We start from the raw sequence: 24,049 nt of genomic DNA on the forward strand, positions 1-24,049 counted from the left end.
GCGATATTAAAACTTTATTTCCAAATGAACAACAATCAATAGTCATGCATAACTAGTATATTTCTAATGCCGACAAACCCTGAAGCAAATATAGTTAGTTATGCCAATGCATAATTACAGACCCCTTACTACAAACTTTATATTCATCTAACTATTGATACAAAAAGACCATGTTCACTTGATAACTACTCCTAGGGTTATATGCTCAAACATAACTAAATATGTAAGTTTTCTGAAAGACATTCTTCCCTAAAGTATTAACTGGTATTAATAGTTTCTCAGCAAAATAAAATTTTCTAAAGTTTATCATTAAACACTTAATGGTATTTTACTCATGCACCCTATAACTCCTTTGTTTTACCAAAGAGTCATCTACAAGCTTATTTTACTCAGTGCTAAGTTAAAACTGTCAAATGGAATTCCACTTTTGCAGCTACTTATACTTTAGCAACACCCCTTTCCTCCAGTTTTTGGTTTACTAGTCAAGCTATGCTCTCAATAACAAATAAATACTCTTTCACTGTCTTTCCATTCATTCTTTCCCTCACTCATTCATATATTCAGCAAATGAAACATTTCCCGAGAGCCTAGTCTATGCCAGCCCATTCACAGTTCCAGGCATGGGGATCATAGCAGCCCATGAGCCAAGCCTTGCCTTGGTGGAGCTTATATTCTGATAGGAAAGGTCATAAACAATCAAAGGAGACCATTTCAAATGGTGACAAGTGCTGCGAACAAAAGGAAACCCAGTAATGGTAGAAAGAGAAACTCTTGCCCCACTAAAACATGCTTGAGCTATCATGTCCATTTTATTCAGGAATCTAAGTGATGTGAAATGATGTCTCCACATCCCTGAACCATTGGTAAGTACTGACGGCATCCCTTTATAGGTGAGATGTGCTAAAAACAAGATACAGAGAAATAAACCATAGCGTAACCCTCTAATGACATTTTCCCTTGAATGTGACCAGTCTAATGAGTAATCATGTTTCACACTTCACAGCAGCGAATCGGGTTTAGAGAAGTTCGGAACACACTCCCACTTTAACAGATGACCCGAAAGTTAACTCAACCTTAAAAGGCAACAACCACCCATATGTTCAGAGACAGTTAGTACAGACTAAGAGAATAAAGAAAAATGATCTTACACTCTGAAGGGTACAAGGCTGTTTGCTCTACAAAGAAAGCCACCCCATAAAATTGTCTATGGCCTGGACATTGTTCGCAGACAAATGTCAAGTTACAGTAACAGCTAAATTAAAGCTGACTTCTGACAAGAAGCATCTCTGAAGCAGTAGTAAGTTCTGTGAATTTTCGTATTATATGGAGGAGACACTGGACAGCAGGAATACAATTTTACAAGTAGTATGAAATTATTAAAGAACAGGATGTAGAACCTAATAGGTGCTCACTAAATATGGGTCGCAAGTGTATATGGCTTCAATTCTATCATTTAATCAAACTGAACAAATTCATCCTATTCCATTCAAAATGAGGTTTTTGCTTACACATGCTGTGGCTTTTCTATGGTTAACTTACAATAAAAATACTTTTTTGACATAATTTGGCCCGAAATCAGTATTGCTGAAATAATCATTCAATTTTTATGAAAAATAGCTGGTCTCCCGATGACTAAATGGTAATCATCCTGTTGAATTTAGCTCAGCAGCCTCCACTGACAGTGGCAATGAACACGAGCATAACAATAATAAGGGCTTGTTTTAATAGAACGTTCCAGGCATTAAACACATTAATGACCCATGAAATAACTGTTTTATCTGTAACATATTAAGCAACACTGCTAAAACAATGTATTAATTGAAAGGCTGCTATATCTTTTAATGTAATGTTTTTTAAAGTATAAAAACGGCATGAAAGCCACTTCGTGAAAATCAAAATAATTCAATTTTAAAATTACAGCCATACCTAATGACTACATGAGAAATAAAAAACCCCTAAAATAAGCCTGATGATTTTAGATGCATTATTTTGATAGATCCTCATTTTTCAGATCAAAGATGTTAATCTGTCTCGATTATGACTTAAGAGTTTTATGAATATGTTAAAAGCTTGCAATTTTCTCTTCCACATGCACGATGTCTAAAAGATTTTTCTTTTTTTCTGTCTCTCCTTAACAGATACAGATACTACCTCCCCTTCCTTCCATCTCTTTCAATTTTCTAATGCAATGTTCAATATTAGCAGAGTACCAGTGTAGACTTTTCTATAAACATGTGCTATCACAATTAAATCCAAAGCCATATCAAACAAAAAAAAAGTCAGCCCTCTAAACATGAAATACAGCGTTGGAAGAAAAAGTGGGTGAATTATCAGTGTGTTTTATAAATTCTCTTTTGGGGGGCATACAAAATATCAGACTAGAGACAATTATTTTACTGTCTGTTTCTTAGATATCAAAGAGAATTTTGAAATTCATCAAAGCTAACCTTCTGTTATGTACAACAGGCTAAGCTGAAAAGAATGTTAACAAGTTCAATTTTCATTCAATCAGCACTACTGCTCTCTGAAATGTTTCATTGCAGGAAAGAAATAAAAATAATCTATATGGTAATTATGAGGATGAATCCCCCAGTAACTTTCAGCTACATGAAAGGTCAGTTCTATTCAAGATATTTTATCAGTCCCCTGCACATACTCCTGTCCTGTCATTTTAAATCTGAACAGCATTTTATTTTCCCATTTACAGCTACCTGCAGAATTAAGTACTTAAGCCAAATAAGAAAAAAAAAAAAAAAAAAAAAAGAAATGTTGAATGCTGGCAAAGGCTATAATAGCATGGAGATAAATCGTTCAGCTGCTCTCTCTCAAGCCTCTAGGGCTGCAGATTTTTCTTCTCCTGGTGCACTGTGGGTATTCAAAACTTGTTCAACATGATTTCATTTCATTTCAGGCACTGCCTGAGAAAACTAAATTACAGAATCAATCATACAGAAGGTCAGAGTGAGACTTCATTACAAGTATTGCATGCTTGCATGAATATCTTTCATTTATGACTGACCCAATATGTCACAATAGCTGTCTAGTAAAAATAATCCACTTTCTGAAATTGATGTACTACTGATGTCAGTGCTACTCAGCAGGCTGGGCAGATTATAGAGAGGTGTTAAAAAAAAAAAGAAGAACCCTTTGGAGAGCACGTTGTAGATTTTTAGCATTGCAATCTTTTGTAGATTAAAATAATTTCCAGATGATCATCTGAACTGACAATAATGCTCAGAGGTAAGGAATTTTCAAGGAAAATATACTGTCGATTTCACCTTGCCAACACATCCTGTTTTAAAACCTAAGTACCCACCACAAGCAAATCAAGGTTGCTCTTTGAAGTCACAAAAAACATTCCATTTCTCAGCGATTTGTTTTTCAATACTAGGGCATTATTTGCATATTTTGAAATGTGAATGCTAATCAATGGACTCTCTTTAATCCCCTCCCTTTTTGTTCCTGCTTTCTGTTTTTAAATATAATGGCATGAATTTAAGAAAGATAAACATGTTGTGCTTGCTGCCAACGATAATGCAGCTAATCAAGAATGTGACAAACTGTCACTCTTTCTAAAGGAAAACCAATGGAGCTCTGAAGAAAAGCTGGTTCAATACAACATAAACAAGCTGGCTTTTCTGCTTATATGATAGTCTTAACTCACCATAGCCATCCTTAACAGACAGCCCTATTCATTTGGATAATAAAACTTACTTGCATAAGGTATGAAATATCCAGTGCACACTGGGAAGCCAAATGCATGATGTATAAAGTATTATTTATTTTTTTCTGGTGACCTTCCTAAGGGAAATCTCCGAGGAGGCTGCTGTGGAATATTATGATGTAGCCAGCCAACTCACAGCCGGAGGGAGATATAGAAGAACCTTGACATAACCTATTTTTAACCATGCCTCTGGCGATTCTGAATTCAAGTTTATAGGTGAACATGTCAGGTAGTACATAGAACAAAACCAACGACACACCACATGCATCATAATTCTGTCCTAGCGCCTTTTATTTTTTTCCAACATTTGTGATTTAAAATCCCATGACATTTCTTCAAGGTGAAATTCTGCTGGAATTTTCAATAAGATTAGTTTGTTTCACGCCAAGAGAAGTATCATTCTGGTTCAGCAAAACTTCAGAAAGGCACCAGCAAATGTGAGGAGGTCCACGTAAATACCATGACAACAACTGGCCCTTAGTTGCAGTCCCTACACTCTTAAAAATCAATGAAATAATTCAGCTGCTTTAGCGATGAACAATAAATTACAAAAGAAGCATTAAAAATTGAGTCCTCTCTCCCAACACCAGCCCGTGAAAGCATTGTTCTTAAAGTGTATGTGAATATCATAATTATTTTATGATTCCATCTTTAGTTCTTTCCAATATAGTAAATTCAATTGACCATGAAATGAAATTTCATAGTCAAAATGCCTCCTTTACACTTTTTTTATGGCTGCAATAACAGTTTTATAGCTTTAAGGCAAGGTAATTCATCAGTGTTTAATTTAAAGGCAGATTCTTATATATTAATAAATATTTACCAATTTAATAAAGTACACATTTTAGCATATATTACTATGGTCTTTTAACTATTTCTGCAACTTAAGTGAGCCTGGCTGAACATCTATGAACAACGGGTGGACCCAGGCAAACTCCCTTGTTGACTAAACAACCTTTTCATTTTTATTATTTTCCAGCCACAACATTGCAAGCCTGATTATAGAGGAGCAGAGCACACGACCCTCCATTCCAGTGTTAAAGAGACAAAAACATAAGTCCAAAGGAAATAATTATGTGTGATGGTGAGAAACATTTATGAATACTTAATGACCATTTCCTGAGTGTTCACTGCATTCTTTTGTGACAAAAAAAAGTGAAAATAAAAACCCTGATGTTCAGCTGAAACACAAAAGATCACAGGCAAAGAAAATTATGTTGCCGCAATCCTATTTAGAAAAGTAATCTTATATTGCAGAGAGCACACTGGATCTTTGCACAGCTAATCCACTGCGTATTTTGCAATCATCTGTTTTTATCTAGGGAATTAACAATGAAACCAATAAACATCACTGGCATGGTCCTAATGTACAAAGAAATATGTAAACAAGCAATAGGTTTTGTTTTGCTTTTTGTTATACCAACACATCTGTTTCACTTTACCATTTTTTTAAGCCCTATAAACTATTAATCTTGTTTTAAAATACTCTGCTTAGTACCTCACCTACACAGACACAAATACATTATATACCACGGTGGAAAAAAAAACAATCCCAGCAGAAGAGTTTAAAATACTTAAGCAGATTTACTCTGGTGATTGCTGAGTATAATTGCACACTAAGAAAAACAGAACCAAAATTATTGCATTAGTAATCTTGGCTCTCTGGAGTGCCTTATTCGATGTTTATGACAATAAATAACATAATTAGGTGTATTTCACACAATAACCAGCTCTATATTTTCCTCGGCTGGTTACAAGCAATTTTTTTTTCTTTTTTCTGTCTCACAGTTTGATATTTCATTTGAGGTAGAAACAGACCATGTTTCATAAATATTATGTTGTAATCCAGAAAATGCAAAAGACCTAAGCCCCTGATAAGGGCTTCTGTTTCTAAAACATCTCCTGGGCAAACTTTCAAATCAAGCACACACCCCATGTTAAACCAAAGGCAAGGAAAAATTGGCTGTTTCTAAACCAATGAATCAGACCCCTTAAGTCATTTCAAATTAGAAGGATCTTGTTGGGTCAACATGCATCCTCTCTTTTAAGTGACTGTCAACCAACTCTATACCCTCCCATTCCATACCATGGATTCATCCAGTTCCTGAGTCTAAATGGCCCTAGGAAAAACGATCCATATGTCTGCAGGTACATGTGCACAGGTACATGGACAGAAGCACATTTCAGAACCTGGGCTCTCTGTCCTTTATCATGGGAAGTGCAAATGACAAACACAACTCTCAAGCAAGAAATCTGGTGCCTACCATATGCAACCCACTGCTATGAAGCACGCCATCTTGGTCCACGAGGTTTCTTGAGATAGTAATGGAAGGAAGATCCAGGCTTTGCGGGGGAAACTGGGGTGTAAATTCACTTCCCTGGGAGGGCAAAGGCTCACTGAGGCCTTGAAAGGGTAGCAGTACATCCGGCACACCCAGGGAGGGCTCTGACTCTGGAGGAGGTGTGATAGGTGGGATTTCAAATTCTTCATCCCCGAGGCTTGGCGTATGGAAAGTCTGCTAAAAGGAAACAAAATATAGATATCTTCATATACTGTTCAACACATTTCCCTTTTGTAAGTTGGGGGTGGGATGGGTCTTTGCATGAAAGCAGTACATATCTAGGCCAAATATGTATTTCTCAAATGAAAACATCTTAAACACAGATTTCCATATATAAGGTTTTGCTGATCATTCTGATTAAAGATTTAAGTCTCATTATCATATGGTTTTAATGGAGTATCAGTATTAACAGTTTTTTAATGCGTACTTAATTAGCAACATCTGTCTTTGTTGTTAGCTGGAGCATCGGCAACATTAGATTTGGCTATATAACAAATTGCCACTTTATCGACATGTTAGTGAAACAGCTCGAACTGCTTCCATTATCCGCATGCTTCATAAAATGCTGACGGTTTTGTGGTACGCACACAACATTAATCCAGAAGTGAACATTTACACATATTTACTTTCTGTCACAACATATAAAATGAGTAATATTAAAATTGTGCTTTGTTTTTTTAATTTTCTTACTGGTAAAGTCCCAAGTGTAACAAATGCGTCTACAGAAATGGCTGTTTGTAATACAGCATTTTATATAAGGACTACCATAGCTCATATTAAAAGGCATCAGTGCTTTTATTTAAACTATAAGAGAAATTATTTTCCATTATATGAACATTTTACTATATATTCATCAAAGCATTTTCTGCTAGTCTTCAACTTTGAAAGACTTCCTATGGTATGAGCAGAGAGCTGTAGTGACATAGATATATTCCCACTTACAGGGCACACACTCACTTGGACAAATGTTTTCGAGATCTAAGTAAATCTTAATCATGGTTTTTCTTCACTGTTACTTAGATTATTAAAGGCAGAGTTTTAAAATAGGGCCATCTGATAAAAGTCAGGACTGTCATGCTCAACCATGGTAGACATCCTTCTTAAAATAAAATTTGTTTTCTTCTTTTTGTCGATGTCTAGGACATATTTTTGGTGGGGTGAAGGTGTTGGGGGGCTACTTAGATATTTTTAATTCCTAGCTCAGAGTATCGTTCATCTATTATTTATTGTATTTGAAAGAATGAATTGGTGCAAGATAATTTGAAAGTGCTGTACTCGGTTAGAAGAACTAATTAAGAGCTGAAAATCATTCTTCAAGCTATCAATGAGGATATAACGTAACCAACTTGAGAGAAAACAGAAACAAACACAAGGGAAAAAACGAAGCAAAACAATTCTTAAATACAGCCCCGTCAAGTGTCACTATTTGTTTCTTACCAAAAATTAAAGAGGCCCCAAGCTATTGGAGTCTATGGGGGGAAAAGTTCTTAACAGGTTCAAGATATGCAAAACCTTGTAACATGATAATACATATATTTAAAAGCTGAAATGAAATATTAGATTTTCTAACTTATCCTAATAATGACCCCCCCCGAAATGTCAATTTCTGCCTGTGGTCCCCAAGTTCTCAAACACAAAGGGATGAATTGGCCACAAACATGGCTGGCTTAATGAACATAACCCTATGGCTGCATTTGCCGTTATTTTGGCACTAATGTGGTCTAGTAACAGATGCAACTGTAATTTGTGACTCATTTGCTACCCCATTACTGCTTAATGAAATCTAACATATCACATTAACAATACGGATAAACACTCATTCTTGATATGTGGCATTTGGCTGTTTTCATTACCACTGTAATTAACACTTGAAATATTATTTCAATAAATATTTAAGGTACTTTAAAAATGGTCAGGGTAATCATGACACAGACAGAAAACATAAAGCAAATGTGTGAATTCCAAACTCCAAGCATCCTAGTCCCGTGGTGTTATCTTCAGGGCAATATCTATGTGCAGGGAATTGGTTTCAGGCACAATTTAGACTTTACAGCATTCAAATCTAAACTCTTCCTGAATTAGTTTAAACTCATTAAAATGTTAAAAAAAAACAAATAAATTTACTTTTAATGCAGTGATTGTGAAATTAGGCACATGCTATAATGCAGTGCATTAACATTTACTCGGGCTTTATTTTTTTGTTCAAGAAAAGAGGTACGGTGAAATCATTACATAAAATCACCTCTTAAATTCTAACATAAAGCATTTCTTATGCCATGGAGTCAAAATTAAGGAGGGTTTCATTTTTTATTTTTATTGAGAAAACGAGCTGTTTTACATGTTATATATGTCCCCATAGTATGATTTTTCTCAAAGACAAATTAATTTAAGTTAGAATTTAGTATATTACTATATCATAACCTAATAAAACAATACAATCAAATTATAATATATAACCAAAAAAAAAGCTAAAATATTAAACCACCTGTAAAGACAGGTAATAATATTAAATGTAAGTTAAACATTCCACACAGAAAAGAGTAACTCAAATCACTGGCTATCTGAGATGATAAAAATAACCATGTGTGACATCAACCAAAACACACTCGCAAATATGCCATCTGAGCATTACAAAATTAATCATTTAGAGTTTAGATGATTACTTTTTACAGATATTGACTTTTCAGTGTTTACCTTGATCATGTTAAAGTAGTATGTACATGGTTAAATACCATCTGTACTGAAATGTTCAAAACATTTGTTCCTTTTGATAAAAATGCAAATCTGGAGAACTGTTGTATCAACATATAACAGCCAATGTCTGACACGGTGAATTATCACAGCTGGAATTAAATTGTCTCTGAACAGCTGCTGGCAGTAGAGCTTTCATCAATGTTTGATTCAAATGTAGGGAAAAAAATCCTGCAGAATGAAACATCATGTTGTCCTTACAGATGGGGCTTGTGTTCATTATCACAAACAACACAGGAGCCAGTGCCAAACAATATTCCCTTATCTAAGCCGTCTTCTTGGTTAGAGAGAGGACGGTCACTGTAAAAATGATTAATCCAGGACTACCCTTAATTCTTGATTCACCATTTATTCTAATAATTTCTCAAAGTTAATTTCTTTCATATCACTTGCTTCATGGTACCAAGATAATTTATGAAACCATTATTATTTTCATTCTCTGGGGTCAAGCTAGTTCAGTTTCCTATATGTGAATATATTTGGAAAATGAAGACTTTTTATTATATAAGCCCAAGAGGAAATGTTCCATTTGGACCAAATTCACTTCTGTTTGTTCTTGTTCTAAAATCTTAAATCTTACACACTCTACCATCTTTAGGAAACCGTTTTCCTGATCTAATCAAGAGTGAGGGGTGGGCCACAGTGGCTCAGCAGGCAGAGTTCTCGCCTGCCATGCCAGAGACCCGGGTTCGATTCTTGGTGCCTGCCCAGGCGAAAAAAAAAGGGTGAGGTTTCTCTGGAGGGGAGGCTTATGAGGCCATACAAGCCCAGAGTCAACGTGGCACTGCACTCAAGTTCCATTACTCATTCGTCCCGCTAAGACTATGTCTGGGAGCAAGTCCATTCATTCATCCAACAAATATTTACTAATCACCTACTATGTGCCAGGCACCGCATTATATGCTATGAGGACCTAACAACAAACACAATACTCATTTCACATCATCCACATCAGAAAACCATAAAAACTCTAACACCCTTCTGCTGTATCAATTTCCAAACCACAGCGACTTAATGAAATTACCATATGTAGTTAAAATATTTTCTATTAAAAGTTACTTCTTCCCGGTACCTACCCATGCAAAAAAAAAAAAAGTCACTTCTGTCCTGGTTTCCCAAACAACTACTTATCTGTTTAGATACTAATACAATTTGATTCAACTATATATATCTATATATAGATAGAAAGATATACACACACGTGTAGGCATGTGTGTATGCATATAAACATATATATGTTTATATATACTTTTTCACATACTTTTATATTTTCTCATATATATGCATATACATTTTTGTTTACTTTTTTTTCATCAAGAGATTTGTGTGACACTACTAACATTAGTAACAGCCCATGGACAACAGATAAAGACTTGTCATGTCAGGTTATTTTGTTTTCCAATAGACCTTTCTTATATCTTCTCCAAAGTTGTTACTTAGTGCCATAGAAGGGAGAGATAAATTCGATCCTTTGATTTTCCTTTCAAGCCTATTAAATTATCTAAAACATGAAAAGATACAATAAGACAGACTCCTACCTCACTGGCAGCAAAGAAAGCGTTGTTTGCCTCAGCCATGTTCACGTAGTTGTGGTTATTTCCAAACTAAAAGAAAGCAGAATGCTTCATGTCAATATGCAGCATAATCAACAATTATGATTGTTCACTTAATATTCAGATGTCACTTGGAATGTATGCTCGTGTGACCAGATAAAGGGGAGTTTTACTCAGACCAAATGTAAAATGTGACAAAGGTTTCAATGTACTATGCTATACTGTATTGGCCAATCCCTCAGAAAATAAATCAGAGTGAAGTTAGTGAACTAAATTATTCTAGAAAACAGTTTAGTTTCTCATCAAGACTAATAGCAAAGGGATATGGTTAAAAGTATTCAGCTCACTGATCACTGGCGTATGTTGTTTTTTGAACTGGCATTTGACAAAGGTGAGAAGGAAAAGAGTTTCCAAGAAAATCACCTTGACACATTTTTAAAGCACACTGGGATTTCACAGCTTACTTTTCAAGGACAGATATCACAATATGGGTAGGTTACAATGTGAATTAAAGGGAATAAAATTCAATTCCCAGCTCTCAAATTCTATTTTCTAGTGAATGGGGCGTGGCGTGAATATAAATAAATAAAAAGACTAAAGAATACTTTTTAAATCTCCAAACAGTACTTAAAACACTATCTATATTCATCAGAGCTGTTGCAAACAGTGATATTTAATCTCTCAATGCAACATTAAGTCCAAAGAGGTTTAAAAAATAAGCGGAATCTTGTGAACACAGCAATTTTTACTAAATTCCCAAATACAATAGCCCATTCAGACCAACACAACAAAAACTGTATCAGTATTTCAGATATAAGCTCTTTACTTCCAGGGACCTGTTATCAACATGTAAAACTTGAATTTTGGCAGAAATGTCTTTTCAGGTTCAAATGGTCTAAGCAGGCATGTTTTGTTGCTTTAAACATCCTGCTATCAAGTCTGGCAATACGGAAAGGCTCTGTGAGCCTAATTATCTAGAGCTGTCTTATTTTCACGATTTTTAAATGGCAAAACCATGCCCTTCATCTAAGTGCATTATTTCCCTCTGTTAATGCATCAAATATAAAACATTAGGTTTGGTCCCCAAAGGGTGAAATGTATAGATCCATTCTCTCAATATAAATAGAACCAGCAATTATTTAAAGTAAAAGGTACAATTTTCTGAAAGACTAAATAGGTAGACGGGGGGATGGATAGTCAGACACGGAGAATTTATTTAGAATAGAACATAGATACATAGACATGGAAGACTGACATAATCCTCCATGCAACAAACCAACAAACACTTATTTCGGGGGGGGTTCTTGGCCCCCTCCTCTGGATGTGTCGAACCCGAGCAGAGATGCCGACCGACACACTACACACTTCAAAGTGTCAGGGACCCACGAACTAAGCAGGATTTATAGGAAAGCCTCTATGGGCCCAGAGCACTGTTAGGGTCTACTGAAGCAGCACCAACCCTGTTACAGGACACCTAAAGACACACTGACACAACAGGCCACCAGCAAGGCTCTCGCTGACCACTGGGCTCATCTGGATAAGCATCTTCATAGGGATTTCTGAAAGATGCACTTGTTAGCACTTAAGAAAGACCTTTACCTGGTTTCTCTGAAGGCATGGGATATCAAAAGTATGAGCGCTGGTGGGTGTGGGCACACCGCCCCCCTCACTGTACCGCAGCATTATATGAATGCAAGAAAAAGTATGGAATTTTTCATGAATTAATGAACATAAAATTAAAATCTTGGGCCTTCACTGCAAATGTTCTGTTGGATCTTCATGAGAATTTGGGCTCCCGAAGCGTGTGCTCCATGCACCAAACCCTGACTCCCCAAACCGCCCCCGCTGCCTGTATCGCAACTTTAAAGTTACTTAAATGTAGGTTTTGTTGGGGAATTAGAAATCCATTTAAGGCAAGCAGCTCATTATCAGAGTTTTTTTTTTTTTAAAGATTAAACTCACTTATTATCTAATAGCACCTAAAACAACAAAGAAAAATAAAATGGCTATTAAACTAAGGGCCTAAACAATTCAAAAAACAAATTAAGCTTAGAGTGAAATAAGAACTGGGTTAGAAATCCTCTTCTGAACAGTTAGTATGCGAATGTAATTACTGAAGAAACTACAGCTAATCAGCTGTGAATTGTATCCATTAATTAGTATTTGCCCTGGAGAAATGAGAAAAATCAGTAACGACGCTGGCATGGCTGACGAGCCGCGCGGCTGCGCAGGGTTTAGCCAAGCAGGTGGCTCCAGCGGTCCACGTAATTTGAAAAGCTCTCACCTGAAGTACTGAGCTGGAATTAGAAAGCACTCCTCGCATATCTTTTGTATCTATATGAGGCCTTAATTAATGGCTTTTAATTTAGGAACACTCGACGATCAGGTGGGAACAGTTATAAATCATTTCAAATAGATGTAAAGGTTTCTGTGCCTTTTGGGGGAAAATATCTCTATGAAGATGCAGGTGAGCATCAACTTGTTGCAGGTTTTGTCCCGTGCAGGTGTGTGGGGCACTGGCTGTGAGGTGGGGTTGCCAGATAAGACAAACAGCACCCGGTTAAATCTGATTTTTAGATAAGCATTTCTTTTTTTTTAGAATAAGTATAGCTCATGAACTACTTGGGACATACTTATCCTATATATATACATATATATATATATATATTCTTAATTGACTTGAAATTTAAATTTAACAAGACATCCTGTATTTTTACTTGCTAAATCTGGCAGTCACACTGTAGAGGTTACACTGATTCCAATGAAAGTGATAGACTATGGGCCACCTTCTGTTTGGTTTGTCTTGCACAGCAAGGCTAGTTTGATTTTATTTATTTAAAAATATGACCTGTGAATCCTGCTTTACTTGCTTTGGGTAAGAACAGATCAGATTCTGAAAGGAAAAAAGTGATCCTTTGGGGGCAGATATCCAATATAATGACCTCGGAACAATTAATTCTAAGTGAATTGTGTACAATTAAATTTACTTTATGTTCTAAGAGACAGAGAGAGTGGTAAACACATTATATTAGAGAAACCCCGTAGGTCCAGCAGGGAAGGGGCCTTACTCACCACTGCCTCCCCCAGAACTCCAAGAGTGCCTGGTGCATAATAAGCACTCCAACAGCTGCTGAAGGGAGGGAGGGAAGAGGAGCCGCTGCTAGTACTTTAACATCAGTGCCCCATAATAACCCATCCTGACTGGAATAATTTATTTTATGATAATAATGATGATGGCTAAGGTTTATCGGGTGTTTAGCCGAGTGAAGCACTCTATACTCTATTATTTCATTTAATTTTCCAAAGTGGGGCTAATGTAATTTATTTTCCCAATAACCAGTGAGACAAATACAATTATCTCTATTTCATAGATTAGTACACAGAGGCTTCTAAGGGGTCAAACAACTTGCCAAAGGTCACAGGTTCACACAAGGAAACCTGGCATCCCTCTTGCCTCACACTTTCTGATATCCATAAAATCTGAAGCTCTCACTCAAGTTTAAACTTTATTATTTATTTTATTCAAAGCTAGAATTTCCCAGAGCATATTTCCAAGTACTTGAGTCTGGTAAAACGCTCCTCAAGAAAAGGATTCCACAGTCCAGTAAGTCTGAGAAAGACTGCAGATGCTGCCCTCTCTTAACGACGCACATCGCATGCTATAAAGTTAAAGCTCTGAGAAGTCCCGTGCTTGATGTGTGCAGCAAATATTTATGAGCAGCTTACTACATGCCAGGCCCTGTGCCAGGCACAGGAGAGAAGACAGTGAAAAAGTTGGCAAGGTTTCTACTTGGATGGAGTTTTTTTTCTTTAGGTGGAAAATAGTAAATAAATAAACAAAAAAATTGGTGGTGGAACACATCCTTTTTCTCTCCACTTGCTCACAACACCCTGTGTTTCACAGTCACACTCTGGGAAACCTTGTTCCAACCCTTTATTAACACTATTCTTTTATTTTCCCTGAACCTTTTTCATAAAAGCCATTATCCTAATTTTACACCACGGTAAAAGTTATGGGTATTACGGATCAACTAAATCAGAATGTCAGCTGTCCACTCTAATTTCCCTAACTTGGCCTATTGCCCAACTTTCTAGGTGATAACCTTCCGAGATGTTCCTTCCAAGATCCCCTATTCAATCTTTATAAGGCTCTTCTTCACAATCTCAAGAGTCAAAACAAAACGTTCTCGATAAACTAAAAGACTATCAGGTGAAAACAGAATTAACTATTCTGAAGGGCATACAAATACATTACGAAGGAAATGACCAGTTAATCATTAGGCTCATTCCAACCGTTTGAAGGAGTGGCCCTATGTAGAAATGGTCACTGCCAGGTAGGGGCATTTGTAAGGTACACTGGAGGAAGCTGGTTCTTTTCCACTTTGATAGGCTCTAATAGATGTGATGCTCAAAGATACAGTCCCAAAAGATATCATTATAAAGCAGAACTAAATTACTCTGCGTGTCGAACTTCTGTGTCTTAATTTCATAAAAGAACATCTTGATAGTACTTGAAGGTAGATTTGCTTTTGCTGCTTGGCGAGCAACTTGAGCAAATACAATTAGGAAGGAAATACAATTTAGGAAGGATATCAATTAAAAAGGGAGAATTACAGGATTAAAAAAAAAAGGTATTAAAGACCAGCATGTCCATGGCCGGTGAGAATGTGTGAAATGCCAGAGTAAATTAATGGAAATTGTTAAATCTAGCTCACGCAGCAATGGACTTGGGAGAAAGTGGAGCTGCACAGACAAAACCCCATCTGTAATCACAAGATGAAATACTTCAACTTGATGAGCCCAACAACATCTTTTGCACTGAAATTATTTTGACACCCAGGTGAAGCAGAGTATAGGCTTCTAATAAAGTAGCCTTAACTATGGGGTATCAAACAACTAAATGACGCAAATTTAGTCCTAAAAAAAAGATCATCCTTAGATTTCTCTTTTCTTTTCCCCATTAGAATTGTTAGCAGGCACCATCCAATTTGATGCCTCACTACAGACATCTGTCAAGCTGCTCACACAAATGAATTGTGCCATCACGGATCAAGGACGCCAGGCAGTCACATGATGAGAGGGCGGCGCTCCGAAGTTCACACACTCTGGAAGGCTCTGCTAACCTCATGGACAACAACATACAGAGATAATCAAGTTTTAACCATTTCCAGGACTGGTAATCCGTTCTGAGAAATAAAACCCAAAGGAGTGAAAACGCGCCCAACACGGCAACTGATAATACTACTGATGATTATTCGGAGCAGGGGTGGATCTGGGGGCCACATTAGGAGCCAAAGAATGACAGTGAAAAAGGGAGGTCTATACCAGGAACAGCCTGGAAATAAAAACTGCCAACAATGGACTAGAAGGGATAATCGGCAAGACTGCAGATAGATACATAGATATACACACACACATATATACATACATACTCCCACAGTTAGCAGATTCTAATAGAAAGTAAGGTTTCTTTAAGAGGAAAAGCTTTCATAAATATCATTTGCCTTTCTAAATGCTGAAAACTTTCCAGATGATAGTGCCTGAGCAACAAATTCATACATCCAACTGCCTACAGCACTTCTATTTGGGTGTCAAGAAGCATATCAAACACACATCCAAAACTGAACTCTTCATCTTCTTCCCCAATCCATCTTCCCCATTTCAGTTGATGAAAACTCCACCCTACCAGTGACTCAGGCCAAAAGTCCTCCTTGAATCCATTCTTTCTCTCTTTCTTCCCCTATCCAATCATCAGAAGATTCTGTTGGCTCATCCTTCCAATTATACCCAAAAGCTGACCACCTGTCACCACCTCCCGTGGGCCTGCACTGGCCCAAGGCTTCCACTGCCTCCTGGATTGCTGTAGTAGCCTCCTAGCAGGTCCTTGTGGTTCTACACATGCTCTAATCACAGACTATTCTCCACACAACAACCAAAGAGACCCTTTTAAAAATCGAAGTCAGATCATGGCCCTGCTCTGCTCAAAACCTTCCAATGACAGCACTGGGGAGAAGCCTCTCAATGGCCCCATTTTGTCTCTGATTTCCTCTCCAAAACGATCTTTCCCTTTGTTCATGCCACCTGTTAGCCCTCCTTGCTGGTCCTCAAACACCACAAACGCATTTCTATCTTAGGACCTCTGCACTGGCTTTGTCCTCTGCCAGCTGTCCCTCCAAATGTCTCATAGTTCACTCACTCCCCTTCTTTGAGTCTTTGCTCAAATGCCACCCTCTTTCTGACTACCTATACCATTTCTTTGCAACCCTCCTCTCCCTCCAACACCCTCTAACACTCTTACTCTATTTTTCCATAGCACTTACCCTTTTTTTTTTTTAACATAATGTAATATAGTTATTTCTTCTACACTGGAATGTAAACCCTGTGAAGAAAGGAATGTTTTGTCTATTTTGTATACTGATGTTCCAGTACCAAGTGCTTGGTAAATAGTAGGTATTTAATAAATCTTTATCAAGTGACAAAGGAATTTCTTGATATGAAATGATGGTATGCAAAATTGTCCTCCAAGCCTATTGGGGCAATAGCAGAAGCACTTGAAACTTCAACCGAAAACTACAAGCCAAACTTGTACTCAACAGGAAGGTCCAAGCTTGCAGTTTTGGTCCCCCACCAAATCACATCAATGGCGGTAGAAGTAATAGGAAGAGCTGTGTATTCTAATAAAAGTAATATTTTATACCATGGAGATAGCTACCTAGAGAAAATGCCTGATTCTAGAAGACGCATTGACCATTATATAGAAAAGATAAGGTGGCCAGGTGGACAAGAGTGGAATGTTAGGAAAGGGGAAAGGATTCAAGTATTAAAATTGAATGGTGGTTTGGGTGGGCTACGGTGGCTCAGCAGACAGAGTTCTCACCTGCCACACCGGAGACCCAAGTTTGATTCCTGGTGCCTGCCCATGCAAAAAAAAAAAAAAAAGTTGAATGGTGGTTTTCTAATTTCTAATATTTACTTTTTTTTTTTTTTTTTTTTGCTTTAAAGTCTAGGTCAGTGTTTTCCCAAGTGTGGTGCCAGAGACCATGGAATAACTAGATGCCTAATGAAAATGCAGATTACCTGACCTATGCCAGATTTACTGAATTGGGATCTCTAGGTAATGGGCCCTAAAATCTGTATTTTTAACCAGCTAATTGGGAAATCTAATGCACACTAATATTTGAGAACTTCTAACCTAGTTCATTTTAGATTAATATGATAGGAATTTCCTCTTTAAAATAATCTTTTCTATATATATAAGGATGATCCTACTAAAATGCTGTTGTAGCACAACCTGTTTTGTTTACAACAATAAAGACCTAGCTCAGATATTTTCAATCTCTTCTCATAACAATCACAGAAAAATCACTCATGAGGTGATCATCCACCCCTCTCTCCTATCTTCATCTCCAGGAGGAAGGATGGAAACCTCCTAAATTAGGGGAACTAAGAATACAAGTTTCACTGTTAGATTTTTAAATAAGTTCTGTGGACCCACACAAGAAACAATAATGCCAAAACATATGGCCTCTACTCAAACACAGAGGCCTTTGGATTTTCATGATCTGGACACATTTAAGTCTGTGATTGCATAACCATCTGGACTAGTTATAAGTGACAAAAAAAAAAAAAAACCCTCTTCAACCCAACTGTACTTGTTTAATATCAGAAAAAAAAAAACAAATGAAAATACAGAGGATACAAAGGTTCCCAAACTAAGCTTTTTTTCTTGGAAAAAAAGGGAGCAATCATTGGGATTGGCCAACGAACCAACCATCACCAATATTCAGGGAATGGTGAAAGAAGAATCCTGATCTTTCTTAGCCCTGCACCAACAAGAGTCAACAGAAACACATATACAGTTAGGTCACCGCATCTTATATATATAATTCTGGTTTATCGCCCTCTTTCCTCTCCAATGCCTTACCAACACAGGAGCGCCTATCAAATGCTAATTAACAGGATGTATTAAGGGAGACAAAGAAATAGAAGATAAGATTGTTACTTCTAAGGGATGACAAGATGGTTGGGGTGATGGGACAAAAGCAAAATGTAACGATATAGGTCAATAAGTCAGTGGGTGACATTGAAAAAATGACCTCCAAGTTTAGGAGGAGAAGGAACCCTAAAGGAATAGTCCCTTGGAGAAGCAAGTCTTGCTGGCTTTTTGACCAGCAAAAAAAAGGTAGGGAGGTGGGGGGTGGGGTTGCTGCAGGCAAAAGAACAGTAGAGTGAGTGAAGCTGCAGACCTGAGCGAGCATGCACAGGTGTTGCTCAGAGAACACGGCAGAACACTGGCTGCAGGGAGGTACCCCGTGTTCGGAGAGGTGAGAGGTGGGATAGACCGTAGGCAGGAGAACTCCAGTGGGCCCTGAAGGCCAACCTCAACATTTTGAAATGTCTTAAATAGGAAGGTCCGAGGAGGATTTTGTGAGAGGGAGGAGCTGAGAGAACAATGTGAAAGCCAAGCTTGAGGACATCAACAGTCCAAAGTCTACAAGATTCTGATTGGGAAAGACTGGAAGCCAGAACACCACCAAGCCGCCCTGAGGGATCAAGCACCGAGAGTGGGCAGAGGCTGAAACAACGAGGTCCGGAGAGCATTTAACCACAAGTCAGGGTCACTGGCTTTGACTTCCAGTCCTGCCAAACTAGTTGTGTGTTGGTAGGCGAGTTAACTAGATTGCTTTGCGGAGCAGTGTGGTACAATGGTTAGGGAACAGAGTCTATGAAACAGGCTGCCTGAGTTAAAGGCCCAGGTGAGCTGGCTTGAACTCATGTAATTGTGCACAAAGTACTTAGCTTTCCTGTGCCTTAGTTTCCCCATCCATAAAATAGGAATAAGAAGAGTATTTTCTTCCGGGGGGGGGGGATTGAGGATTAAGTGGCAAGATATATATGACGTATTATATATATAAAGCTACCTTTTCTGTCTGTACTAATGGCCACAGTGACATTTTCATGAGATGTAAAAGAAACCATAGCAAACCAAGCATGTCTGCTTTCCAAACTGCTGTGGCTTATAGGATAGTGCAGACAAAAGAGTTTTATTACTTTAAGGACTCCAGTGGCTTTCCAATGCTATTTAAAATAACTCATACTGCTTTCGTGGTTTACCAGTTCCTAGGTGCCCCGGCAGCTGGCTCCCTCCACCTAAGAGATCCACTCTCACTCCCTAAACCCCAGCATGCTATCCTGGATGATCTTCAAACAGTCCCTTCTCTGGGCTTTTGCAACTACTGTTCTCCCTGCCTGGACCACTCTCCTCGTGATAGTGGTTTTTGCTCACATGTCCCAAAACCAGTTCAGCTAAAATGGCATGCATGTGCCATCTTCAGTCCCTTGCCCACTATTCTACTTTATATTTCCTCAGAGGATTTAACATTGGTTGACATTACAGTAGGCATTTATTTTTGTAGGTTTTGGGGGGTTTTTTTCTGTGGGATTCACTGAAATGACAGCAGAGAGTGGCTACTTTCTTTGATGTCACTAAAAGAACAAGAAAGAACCCTTCTTGCTACCCCAAAAGAGCTGACATTTAAATGCAAACTTTCCTTATTAGCAGTCCATTCCTCAAGTTCAGAAAGGTGTGTCCCATGATAAAATTCTAATATCCCTGAGAGGAACAACAAATTAATTCTCATCTGTCCCGCCCACTTTCCTACAAATTAGTTTATAATACACAGTTCCACTGATGCACAGAGTAGTTATCATCTTCGATGCTCAGGTAACTCCTCAGGAAAGTCTTTCTTGGCACCACCTTCCTCATCCCTGGCTGGCCTGGATTCTCCTCCTTCAAGCTCGAAGGCAAGCTCACGTGTGTAAAATGACCAGGCCTGCCTCCCCTGAGACTCTGTGGGCAGAGGCTGCATGTGCCTCAGAGGCCACTGTGTTCTTAGTGCCTGGCATACAGTGGGTACTCAATCGATAATGCAAGACCCTCGGGATCAACCCCAGGCGAACTTGCCACTGGCAGCTTCCATGTGGCTAATGACACGCTGGTACTCAGCCATTTCTTTTCTGTATACATAGCTCGCACCAGATTAAACCCAGGTGAACCCTGTCATCGTGTTCTGCCACAGCACTACCCAGTTTTAAAAAAATAAAAATGAACAGTCATATAAGATAAAATCTGAGTTATTTTTCTTGTCGTGCCAGACTTTAATTCTTATTGCAATCCAACGATGGAGGGCCTTGGAAACTTTCTGCTGAAAACAAACGTTGAGGTCTCCGACGACTTGACATCTTTACTGAATACCTTTAGTAAGGTTCCCAGGAATTATTTCTTTCACAGTCAGATGAAATTTCAAATGTAAAACGGAAAAATAAATGAAATAAAATGCTCCCTAGAATTGTTAAATAAAACATTTTTAACTAATTACAAGATGTTTTTAGTTTAATAACCAAACTTTAACCACCACCAGTAAAACACATGTTCTAGAATTTCAATCACTCCCTCTAATTGTGACTTACTATGAACTCAAATCAATATGTCAATGACTTCCTATATTGTCTTCCACTCTTTGATCTCCAAAGTTGTAATATTTAATGATCTTAAATTATAATCAAATCCAGGGGCCTCAAACAAATATGCTAATATAGAATGCAGATAAAGCTAGAGATATAGATGGAGAGATACAGCTATAAATATATAGGTATATACATCAGAGGTTCTCAACCAGGGTGATTCTTGCCCCCTGGCCCCCCACAGAGGACATTTGGCAATGTCTGAGTTTTGATTGTTATGACTTGGCATGGGGGGGGTGCTACTCCCATCCAGTGGGTAGAGGCCAGGAAGGCTGCTGACCATTTACAATGCATACAGCAGCCCTCACAACAAAGTATTATCTGGCCCAAATGTCAAAAGTGATGAGGTTGAGAAACCCTTATACAGATCAACCCAAACATTAAGCATACATAAAAGACATTTCAAGTATTTTAAAATAAAACTTCAGGCTCACTGCTTCTACACTATCCAAACACAATCAGGTTCTTTCTTCAAGTGAGCATTTTGCTGTCTTTGGATATATCTACTTATAAGATTATCGAATGCAATCAAGGATTATCTTACATGGGCTTCAAATGTGTCAGCTAGTTGGTTGACAGCTATGAAGCTTTCCCTTTATAAAAATATCCTGTTGCTTTCTTCCCCCCTGCTGAGAATAAGCCAAGAAATAGAAATAGTTTAACGTGTTATCCTAAGGTTAACATTTTAAAAAGATCAATAAACCTATATATTTTTCCTGAAGTATTATAAATGACTCAATTTGTCTATTTTTGAATCTCAATCCTATTTGATAAACCAAGTACTGAAAGTCTACTTAACTCAAAAATTGTCAATAAAGGTATAGTTCACTATATACATATATATAAAATATTCAATCATTTAAACCAAAAAGGATTATATTTGACCTATTAACATGTATTAACTCACATCTATCATTTGTGAGAGCTTAAGAACAAGTCTCAGATACTTGATAAGAAATTATAAGAACATAGGAACCCCCTGGCTGTAAAAAACCTGTCAGGGACAGTGTTTTATATATGGCAGAGCTTTGACTCACACTGTAGTTATATCTCGATTACAAACAGTTTTCTTCGATTTTTATGTCTTCCTAAATTCTGTATGGACAGCTTTTTACCAGATGGGTAATCGTATAACTTTCACTAACTCTCTGTATTTTACCTATTGTGTTTATTTACCTAAAATCACATGAAGCTTACAAATCACTGAGGTCACGATGAAAGTACATTCCTCCTAACCAACCCCCCTGAAATCTGTTAACTTAAAATTTTGTACTTATATTTACTGTAAAGGGGAGGTTTTCCTCTAGGCCTATAATTTAATTGGTTTGAGTATGAGGTTAATGGGTTCTTAAATACAGACATAAAACAAAATCCCCTCCAAGTAGGAAGTGGCAGTTGGCTTTCATCTTGAAAACAAACAATGGAATTCAGTTGAGATGTTATTGTTAATCTGAATGACATTATAAATTATATAAAAAATAATCATGAATTTAAGTATTCCTTAATAATGGAGGCATTTTATTCTTAGGATCCAAGCAGTGACTGTATACCAATACTATGAGGATTACCTTAACATTTCCTTACACGCATTTAAAAAGATGTGATTATACAGCAATTTGTAAGCAGCTCTTCTGAAGCCATAGAACAAATTTTACTCACTTCAGCAAAACACAAATTCTATTTCAGAAGGGTGACTCAACTGTCTGAAGGTGAATGATATCAAAAGTTGCAAATGCAAAAGTGATCAAAAAAAAAAGGTAGAACTGATGTTAAACTCTTAAAACAATCACAAAAGGATATTAGGCTGCATTTTCACCTAAAGACAGTATGTAAACACTTTCTAAAAACTTATTACCCCTCTTGACATGCCATAACATTTAAACTATCCAGGGAGAAAATTCTTGCTTAGAAACTTTATAAGAGGCAAGCCACTTGGGGTTTGGTGTGTGTGTGTGTGTGTGTGTTTTGCATAAAATGTTAGTGCCTTATTTACAATGACTCAAACAAAGTGCACATATTACAGACTCCATTTGTTCCTAGCAAAAAGATTTTTCTTCTCTCTCAATGCTACTAGTGGAAAAATGTATATGGCACATAGGAAAAATTATCACACATTCCACAGTGCCTGTTAATAACTGAGGGGAAAAATAGAATTCATCTATAAAACTTGTCTATAAAATTTCTTTGACCATAATAAAAATAAGTTAGAAGTATGATTTTTTTTTTTAAGAACTGCAGCTGCCTTCATATCAAGATTAATAGTGAAAATAAAGCCTGTATAATAGGGCTCCTGGGACAGTAACAGATTCTGTGAAGGGTGTCCATCTGGCACTGGCCATAAGCTGCTCGGTTCTCCTCACTGCGCTCAGAAAACTCGAGACCAAAAATAGGCGCACATAGAAAGACCACGCCCCCGAGCCTGCGCGAGCCGCCTACCGGGCTGCACCCCGCCTGCCTTCACTGCATGACCAGCTAAATTATGGTATCAGATTACAAAGAGGTGAAGCCAAAATGACCCTAATGCATGACTGAAAAAAAAAAATGGGTCCATATTGAAAAAGGAAGTTCTCAACATAAAAGATCAGAATTTTCCCTGGGTAAACAAAACCTCCGGGGATACCAGGAATTACACTAAATTGAACTTTTTGGGCGGCCAACAGTGACTTAGTGGCAGAATTCTCGCCTGCCATGCTGGAGACCCGGGTTTGATTCCCAGAAACTGCCCTTGCCAAAAAAAAATTAAACTTTTTGACCTGAAGTAACTAGAATTGAAAACACAGTTTGCCCACCTTATTACTGCACTGTGCAATTATCAACTCCCCTCCTGAGCTTTCAGAACTTCAGAGAACAAAAGCTGAAGTGAAACCCTCTCATGCCTACTAGACAGGCCAATTTTATTTTTTAATACAAGAAAAGTAACTTCACCAAAATGGCGAGATTTATTTATTTATTTTGCGTGGGAAGGCACTGGGAATCGAACCTGGGTCTCCGGCTTGGCAGGCAAGAACTCTGCCTGCTGAGCCGCTGTGGCCCGCCCGAGATTTAATTTTTGATGGTACAACCTAAAGTTTATGGGGTCCTCTTGGAACTATATAAAGTGCTGCTTTGTAACAAAACATTACCAAAGAATCCTAACTTTGGCCTTGAAATATCTG

The 24,049-nt window shown here is 37.7% G+C and overlaps 1 protein-coding gene across 6 annotated transcripts in view; it reads right to left on the minus strand.

Annotated features, from left to right (window-relative positions):
• Positions 1 to 24,049, minus strand: part of TOX3 (TOX high mobility group box family member 3) — a 109,335-nt gene that overhangs the window by 21,404 nt on the left and 63,882 nt on the right. For 3 of the 6 annotated variants that reach the window (XM_077132433.1, XM_077132430.1, XM_077132431.1), the window contains exons 2-3: positions 10,356 to 10,421; positions 5,989 to 6,240 (exon numbers count right to left, since the gene is read on the minus strand). In XM_077132433.1, coding sequence (XP_076988548.1) covers positions 5,989 to 6,240; positions 10,356 to 10,421 — 318 coding nt within the window. Of the gene's footprint in view, positions 1 to 5,988; positions 6,244 to 10,355; positions 10,422 to 24,049 lie in introns of all 6 variants that reach the window. The other 3 variants (XM_077132432.1, XM_077132434.1, XM_077132429.1) reach the window with 1 other exon arrangement.

This window comes from Tamandua tetradactyla, chromosome 16 (assembly GCF_023851605.1).
Source record: "Tamandua tetradactyla isolate mTamTet1 chromosome 16, mTamTet1.pri, whole genome shotgun sequence".
Classification (NCBI taxonomy): domain Eukaryota; kingdom Metazoa; phylum Chordata; class Mammalia; order Pilosa; family Myrmecophagidae; genus Tamandua; species Tamandua tetradactyla.